We start from the raw sequence: 8,687 nt of genomic DNA, 5'->3' as shown, positions 1-8,687 counted from the left end.
ACTGCTGCTGTAACAAATCACCACAAATTTAGTGGCTTAAAATAACGCCAATTATAGCTTTGAAGGTGAGAAGTCAGAAATGGATCTTACTTGACTAAAATCAAGGTTTGGCAGGGCTGCATTCCTTCTGGAGCTTCTGAGAGAATCCATTTCCTTGCCTTGTGCAGCATTTAGATACCGCCAATATCCTTGGCTCGTGGCCTCTTCCTCCATCTTCAAAGCCAGCAACAGTGGGTTGAGTCTTTTTCATGCTGTCAATTCTCTGGTCCTCCTTCTTTTATTTTTAGTGACCTCTGTGAGTACATTATGCTCATCCAGGTAATCTCTTTTAAGGACAGCTGATCAGCAACCTAATTCCATCTGCAACCTTAATTCCCCCCTGCCAAGTAACCTAACATATTCACAGGTTTTGGGAATTACAGCGTGGACACCTTAGGGGGGGACCATCATTCTGCCTACTACAAGGTTCAACTTCATTCCTTTTTTTTTTTAAAAAAATTTTTTTTTTTCTTTTTTGCCTGCACCATGCAGCATGTGTGATCTTAGTTCCCCGACCAGGGATCGAACCCATGCCCCCACGTTGGGAGCAGGGTCTTAACCACTGGACCGCCAGGGAACTCCCTCAACTTCATTTCTTTTGCATGTGACTAATTGTCACACCATTTGTTGAAAAGACTATTCTTTTCCCATTGAATGGTTCTGGCACCCTTGTTGAAGATCCACTGACCAGAGACATACGGTTTGCTGTTGCTGTTTTTCATCTCAGTTCTATTCTATTGATAGATATGTCTATCCTTATGTCAATACCACACTGTTTGGTTACCGTAGCTCGTAGTAAGTTTGAAATCAAGAAGTGTGAGTCCTCCAACTTAGTTCTTTTTCCAGATTGGTTGGCTATTCGGGGTCCTTGAATTTCCATGTGAATTTTGGAGTCAATATCTACAAAAAAGGCTCTCAGAATTTTGATAGGGATTGGCATTGTATCTATAGACCAACTGGGGGAGTGTTGCTATCTTAACAATATGAAATCTTCCAACCCATGAACATGGGACGTTTTTCCATTTACTTAGATCATCTTTCAACTTTTTTCAGCTAAGTTTTATAGTTTTCAGTGTACAAGTCTTGCACCTCTTTTGCTAAATTTATTAAGCATATTATTCTTGTTGATGCTACTGTAAATGGAATTGTTTTCTTGCTACTTCTTTTAAAGATGCACTACCTATGCAAATCTCATCGCACTTACTACACTCTCCTAAACTCTCTGCTTCTGAGACGTGGTCCAGCTGCCTTGACCCACCAGGCCTCCTGCCCCTTCCAGTCCTCCCTGCCCATGTTATTTCCTGAATATTCTATCTTATCAGCCAAGGCCCACTTGCCTCAGTCTGGGAGTTTCTCCAGGCAAGAGCCAAGGGTGGAGGACTCCCTGAGTCCTCAGCGAGACACAGAGGTCTCCAGAGAGAATATGCAGGAGAAATTCAACAAGTGTATTTTCAGTCCCTACACTGTGCCATAATTCAGGGGGCTTTGGAGGACTCGGTGAACATAACAAATACCCCTGTCTTCATCAAGTCTATATTTTAATTAAAAAGAGAGACGACAAATACCAGCAAGACAAACATAAGTTCAGGAATGCAAAGTCCACCAAAATGCGCCCTCCTTCAGGAAATCACCTCCCTCCACCCGACCCCAGGTCCCCCTCTTCCCGAGCCTGGAAGCTCTGAGCTCCCTTCTCTGGCCCCGCCCTGATACCGGGAGGTTGAGCGCAACTGCACCTGCTCCGCCTGCCGCAGCCCAGGAAAGGGTTCTATGAGCGCGCAAAGAATCAATGAGCGCGGCCGGACCGGCTGCCCCACCCCGCCGGGATTTCACTCGTGGGACTGCGCATGTGCTACAAGCAGCCGCCCAAAGGCACCGAGGGTTGTGTACCAGGACCAGTCTTCGCGCAGGCGCACTGGCGGCTGCCGGGAGGGCTTCCGCCTCCCTGCTGCCGCCGTCGCCATGGCCTCGCCGGCCCCCGGCCTCATCTCGGTCTTCTCGAGCTCGCAAGAGCTGGGCGCGTCGCTGGCACAACTGGTGGCGCAGCAGGCAGCGTGCTGCCTGGCGGGGGCCCGCGCCCGCTTCACGCTCGGCCTGTCAGGCGGCAGCCTCGTCTCGATGTTGGCCCGCGAGCTGCCCACCGCCGCTGCCCCCGCCGGGCCCGCCAGCCTTGCGCGCTGGACGCTGGGCTTCTGCGACGAGCGCCTTGTGCCTTTCGAGCACGCCGAGAGCACGTACGGCCTCTACCGGGTGAGAGCTACGGGGGCCGCCGGGGGTCACGTCGAGAGGGCCACACCCATTGCCTGAACCCGGCTACGGGGGTATTGCAGGGTCACACCGTGCGCTCTGCCTCTATCTGGACTGGATCCGGGAATGGTCTGCTGGGTGCCCTGAGGTCCCATCTGGGCTGCACCTCCACTGCCACCCGTGTGGAAAGTGGGGACCTTGAAGCCTCTCTTGATGCTTTATCCGGTAGCCAGGTAGAGGGAATGGCATGGGCAAAGGCGTGGAGGTGAAACAGAGTGGTCCATTCCAGGGACCTAGAGAACGTCAGGCGCCACAGGCTCGTAGCGTGCAAAGGCAGAGTTAGGGCAGAACCAGGTAGGAGGGATCTGGTGTGGAACCTGGGCCTCAGATTCCCCATCGGTAACCTGGACGAGTTCTCGGTGGTCTCCACACAGCTTGTGGCGCTGATGACTCCGTGACTGGTTATCTTTGGCCTGGGGCCCCAGACTCCTATAGAATCAGGGGACCCCCTGCCCGCTGTTTTACAAGCAGGAAAACTGAGGCTTGGAGGTTCTGTGGTCTGAGCTGGGTGCCCACGCCTCCCCCCCAGCCCCCCGCGTCTCAGTCAACTCTTCTTGCCATGGATGGAGGAGGAAAACCCACCCAGAGAAGTGTGGGAGGTGCAGGTTTGGCCAGAAGCCTCAGGTTGCCCAGGTCCTGGATGTGTTAAGTTCTCTTCACAAAGAAGCTTGAGGTGATGGGTTTTTGTTTGTTTTGTTTGTTTTGGTAATAAGCAGGAAGGTTTACTGATTACCAAGCACTTTATCCATCATCTCACGAAACCCCACAATAGCCTGTGAGGCGGGGGCTGTTAGTACCTCCATTTCATAGACGGAGAAACTGAGGCCAGAAGAGGAGAGTCACCTAGTAACCAGTGAGGGAGCCGGGGTATGAACCTGCCTGGCCCAGCCCCCCAGATAGCACCTGGGACCCATAGCAGGGACAGGGGCCACCCTTAAGTCTGCTTTCCTGTGTGTCTTCCCCCAGAGCCTAATTTAAAAGTGGGCTCTTGTTTCTTTTTACTTTGTGTGACTTTGAAAGACTTTTAATTAGAAAAGCCGTACTTGCTCAAGTAACAGAATTCTAACAGAACAGTCAAAGAGAAAGTTGCACGGATATTCAATGCGTGTCCATGTATCCAGCACTAGGGACAGGTCCCTCGCAGGGCTCATTGTGGGGCAAGGGGTACCAACACACAGGGCAATAAATAAGGGAAATCCACTCCGAGCCATAACGTAATGCAGTTTGGACAAAAGATAATAGTGTAAGATGATACAAAGTGCCAGGGAAGAGGGGGGAGCATCTTTCAGCCAGGATGGTGGGCACTGGGGGGCTCTGAGGAGGTGACGTTTGGGCTGTGACCAGAAGGTGTGAGGAGCCCGCCACTGGTGAGCTGGGGCAGAGGGTAGAGTAGAGGCAAAAGCTGTGCGGTGGGAACAAACGTGGGGCGAGGATTTGCTTCTGCCAGTTCCCCCGTGAGGGGAATCATATTAGTTCCCTGGGCCCGCCGTAACAAAGTACCACCAAATGGGTAGCTTAAAACAACAGGTGTTGATTCACAGTTCTAGAGGCCAGAAGTCCAAAATCAAGGTGTTTTCAGCAGAGCTGTGCTCCCTCCAAAGGCTCTAGGGGAGGAGGCTTCCTTGCCTCTTGCAGTTTCTGGTGGCTCCAGGCGTTTCTTGACTTGTGGCTGCATCACTCCAACCTCTACCTCTGCTTCTACGTCACCTTCTCCTCTGATTTTCTCTTTGTGTCCTCCCCTTATAAGGACACCAGTCATTGGATTTAGGGCCCATCCTAATGCACTGACTTCATCTTAACTAATGACAACTGCAAAGACCCTTTTTCTAAATAACTGAGGTTCTGGGTAGACATGAATTTGGGGGGCCACTAAGCAACCTGGTACAGGGATGCAGAGGTATTCCCCTCCATGAGGATGGACCCCGGGCACCTTGGGGCTCTCTAAGCATGAATGGCTCACCCTGTTCTATGGGCCTTCTGCTGTCCAGGCTGGGAGGATTAGCTGAGGCCACCTTCCCAGGGATGGTTCCTCAGCACCTACAAAGTGTTTAGAGAGAGCCCACCCGATCAACCAGCAGTTCCACTTCCAGGAACCTGCCCAACCGATGCCCAGCCTTGGGCTCCCTGGAAGCCCAAACTGAGGAGGAGGGAATGGCTCTGACCCTGTGGGGGAGGGCAGCTAAGGAGGGGACTCAGGTGACAGAAATGGGGCACCCATACTCCATCCGGCTTTGCTCAGTACAATCCCCAAGGGTGTGTATAGATGGGGACCTTGGACAAAGCAGGTCTTTCCAACGATGGATCTGATCGTGCCCCTCCCCAGCTCACACACCCTCCTTGGCTCCCCATTACCCTCAACACAGAGCCCACACTCAGACGAGCATTCAGGGGGGTCAACACCATAAGGTCTGGCGGGTTTATCCCATGTCCCTGCCGCCTTCCCCCACTGCTCCAAAAACTATATTGTTTACCTGCTTTTACTCTGTGGTTCAGCTCAGCATTGCCTCGGCTGAGCTAGTCCCTGTCTGAAAGGAGGCACCGAGGTGGGGGTTGCCAGCATCCATCCCAGAGCAGATCCAAGGCCCTGGGGCTCATCTCCATGGGAGAGGGCTAGAGCCCTCTGCCTTGTGGGAGGCCTGATTCCAGGTGCTTCTGCATTAAACCCACGGATCCTAGGTTGGGGTGCCTGCTATGTGCTGGGCACGCTCACCCCGTAGTGGCAGCCCAGAAGACGAATCAGTGCTTTTCACAATTATATGTCATGCCACCAGGCAGCACTACGGGGGAGGTGCAGGCAGGGGTGGCTGCTCAGACGAGGCAGCTTGAGGGATGTGTAAGAGTTTCCCAGGCAGGGGGAGCAGCCGGTGTACCCACTGAGGCAGGAAGGTCAGCAGGGCCTCGTGGAGGGCAGAGAGGGGCTAGGTTTTATCCTGAAGGCCAATGGACCCTCCCTGGGGGTTTGTTTGTTTGTTTGTTTACTTTTATTGGAGTATAATTGCTTTACAGTGTTGTGTTAGTTTCCGCTGTACAGCAAAGTGAATCAGCTATAAGTACACATATATCCCCTCTTTTTTAGATTTCCTTCCCATTTAGGTCACCACAGAGCACTGAGTTCCCTGTGCTATACAGTAGGTTCTCATTAGTTATCTATTTTATACATAGTAGCGTATATGTGTCAATCCCAATCTCCCAATTCATCCCACACCCCCCTTTCCCCACCCTGGGGGTTTAGAAACAGGGCTGTGGTGTGGCCAAACAGGTGCAGGTTGGAGCCAGGAGGCCCCCAAGCACCATGGACTTGAAAGACCCCTGGCGGAATGCCACTGGGAGCCTCACTCACACGGGAAGTGGGTATAATGACAGTCATGTCCTCACCTGGAGGATCCAGGTAGTCATAGGTGCAAGTCCCATGCCACAACAAGCTGTGCGTTTCTGTTGGTGACGCTGTGCCTCCGTCTGCTTCAGACCCACCTGCTCTCCAGGCTGCCGATCCCCGACAGCCAGGTGATCACCGTTAACCCCGAGCTGCCCGTGGAGGAGGCAGCTGAGGACTATGCCAAGAAGCTGAGACAGGTGAGTCCCTCGGAGTAGCTGCAGCAAAGACCTCATCCATCCGATGGCCTCTCCCGGAGTGCCGGAGCCGCCCTGCTGGGGGCACTGTGCGCTCAGCACTGGCAGAAATTCTCCCTGGGGGCAGTCAGCAGACCCAGCTTCACCCTGCAGAGCCCCCTTTGAGGATCCCCCCTCTGAGAGGCCACAGCCCTGCCCTGGGGGACCCCAAAGGTGGCCTGGTCTCTGACACCCTGGTAGTGGGCCTGGGTCTTCAAATCTTGGGGACAGTTTTATACCCACACTGTCAGCCAGGTGGACAGTGAAATGTGGAACCTTGTAGATTAGAGTTCCTTTTTTTGCAGGTGAGGCTGAGCATTTCTCACTGGGTTACAGTGACCTGTTTTTCTGACAACTGTTTCTTTGTGTCCTCTGCGCCCTTCCCTCACAACTTCTTGGGACTGTCTTCTTTCCTCACCCAGGCATTCCAAGGGGACTCCATCCCGGTTTTCGACCTGCTGATTCTGGGTGTGGGTCCCGATGGCCACACCTGCTCACTCTTCCCAGACCACCCCCTCCTGCAGGTGAGCACACCCACGAAGGCCCTGCTCATGTCTGAGCCCCAGCCTCTGCCATCTGGGGCTTCCAGAGCACTGGAAGGTGCCTACAGCATGGTGTGAGTCAGCCTCTGCCAACAGGCATGCCCTCTGGGCTTGACCCTTCTGAGCCTCAGTTCACCCGTCTTAAAACAGGAACCTTAAATCAAGTACCACGGGATTAGTAGGGCGGGATGGAACGATGGATGGACAGTGCTTGGCATGTGTGAGTACTCAAGAGGTCAAGTGACATTGTCCTCCTGTCTCTACCTTGGGCCTCCCTCCCCAGGAGCGGGAGAAGATTGTGGCTCCCATCAGCGACTCCCCGAAGCCACCTCCACAGCGCGTGACCCTCACACTTCCTGTGCTGAATGCAGCTCGAACTATCATCTTTGTGGCAACTGGAGAAGGCAAGGCAGCTGTTCTGAAGGTAACAGCTGAGGGCCCCCTTCCCAAGAAAGTTGTAGGCATAGAATATGGCCCTACTGTGCTGAAAGCACCAGATCCCAGGATATTTCAGTAATTCTTGGGTTGAAGGGGAGATGAAAACTGCAAATACAGGCTAGTTAGGAGTTAACAATTATGAAATGAAATGGATGAGATGAGGCCAAAACTGCTCAGAGGTAAATTCGTAGCACTTAATGCATATACATATATAGTTAATTGTTAAATACAAGACAATTGAAATAAAGAAATCAAGCACTTTAGAAAGCTGCTTTTGCCCTGTAACAGCAGAGCTGAGTAGTTGCAACAGAGACAGGATGTGATCTGCAGAGCCGAAATAGTGACTCTCTGGTCTTTGTAGAAGAGGTGTGCTGACCCCCATATTAAACAGTCACATGATAAAAAGGAAGAGACCCCATCCCTCCTGATTGCTTGAAGTTAGGACTTCCGGGATGGGCGATATCACCTCTTGAGGGTAGGAGAGGTCCAAGAGTTCTGGGGTGTGGGCAGGGTCCCATGCTCCTGCCCTCTCCACACAGCGCATTTTGGAGGACAAGGAGGAAAACCCGCTCCCCGCCGCCCTGGTCCAGCCCCGCACTGGGAAACTTTGCTGGTTTCTGGATGAGGCAGCAGCCCGACTCCTGACCGTGCCCTTCGAGAAGCATTCCACTTTGTAACTGGTGCCGAGATGCTACAGCTGGGACCACGCACAGCCCGAGTGGGCCGGGATCTTCCCAGTCTGGCCCCCGCTGCCAGCCCACTCCAGGCTTCATTTTAGAAAAGCCGAGTGGTGCCACTGGAAGCCGATAGGGTCTGGCCACCAGCCCTGCCCAGGGGTTCAGCCCATGGGCCGTGGCTCTGGGTGACTCAGTTATTAAAAGGAACATCTCTTTGAAGTCTCCGCTGTCTCGTGGTCCTTGGTGGGCAGTGGGACTGTTGGTCCCCGGGTGGAGGGCCTGACCTGCAGCCCTCATCCCAGCGCGTGGAGGGCAGGGAAGGGCCCCCTGGATGAGTGTCCTGGGGCTGCCATAGCAGAGTACCACAAACCAGGTGGCTTCGAACAACTGAAATTTATTGTCTCACAGTTCATGAGGCCAGGAGTCTAAAATCAAGGTGTCAGGAAGGTTACATCCTTATGGAGGCTCTGCAGGAGAATCTATCCCAGGTCTCTCTCCTGGTAGCTGCAGGCAATTCTTGGTCTTCCTTAGCTTGTAGACACATCACTCATCTCTGCCTCTGTTGTCACATGGCCTTCTCTTTGTGTGTTTCTCTGTGTCCTGTCCTCCTTTTTTATTTTTGTCTGTTTTTTTGTTTGTTTTCTTGGCCATGCCACTCGACTTGCAGGATCTCAGTTCCCAGAGCAGGGACTGAACCCGGGCCACGGCAGTGGAAGCCCAGAATCCTAACCACCAGGCCACCAGGGAACTCCCTCTTGTCCTCTTCTTTTTTTTTATAGATAAGATTTTTAAAAATATTTATTTTATTTATTATCATTTATTTTTGGCTGCATTAGGTCTTCGTTGCCGCGCATGGGCTTTCTCTAGTTGTGGCGAGCGGGGCCTACTCTTTGCTGGGGTGCGTGGGCTTCTCATTGCAGTGGCTTCTCTTTTTGCGGAGCATGGGCTCTAGGCGTGCAGGCTTCAGTAGTTGTGGTGCGCAGGCTCAGTGGTTGTGGCTTGCGGGCTTAGTTACTCTGCGGCATGTGGGATCTTCCTGGACCAGGGCTCGAACCCGTGTCCCCCTGCGTTGGCAGGC

The 8,687-nt window shown here is 52.9% G+C and overlaps 1 protein-coding gene across 1 annotated transcript; it reads left to right on the top strand.

The window, feature by feature from the left end:
* Positions 1-1,933: 1,933 nt before the first annotated feature.
* PGLS (6-phosphogluconolactonase) lies at positions 1,934-7,831 on the top strand. The gene is made up of 5 exons (XM_032628705.1): positions 1,934-2,286; positions 5,809-5,916; positions 6,375-6,476; positions 6,778-6,918; positions 7,472-7,831. The coding sequence occupies exons 1-5, from the start codon at positions 1,999-2,001 to the stop codon at positions 7,607-7,609; spliced, it is 777 nt and encodes a 258-aa protein (XP_032484596.1). The 5' UTR covers positions 1,934-1,998; the 3' UTR covers positions 7,610-7,831.
* The last annotated feature ends 856 nt before the right edge of the window (positions 7,832-8,687 follow it).

Source organism: Phocoena sinus, chromosome 3 (assembly GCF_008692025.1).
Source record: "Phocoena sinus isolate mPhoSin1 chromosome 3, mPhoSin1.pri, whole genome shotgun sequence".
Taxonomy (NCBI): Eukaryota; Metazoa; Chordata; class Mammalia; order Artiodactyla; family Phocoenidae; genus Phocoena; species Phocoena sinus.
This window is presented reverse-complemented; position numbering and strand designations above follow the sequence as displayed.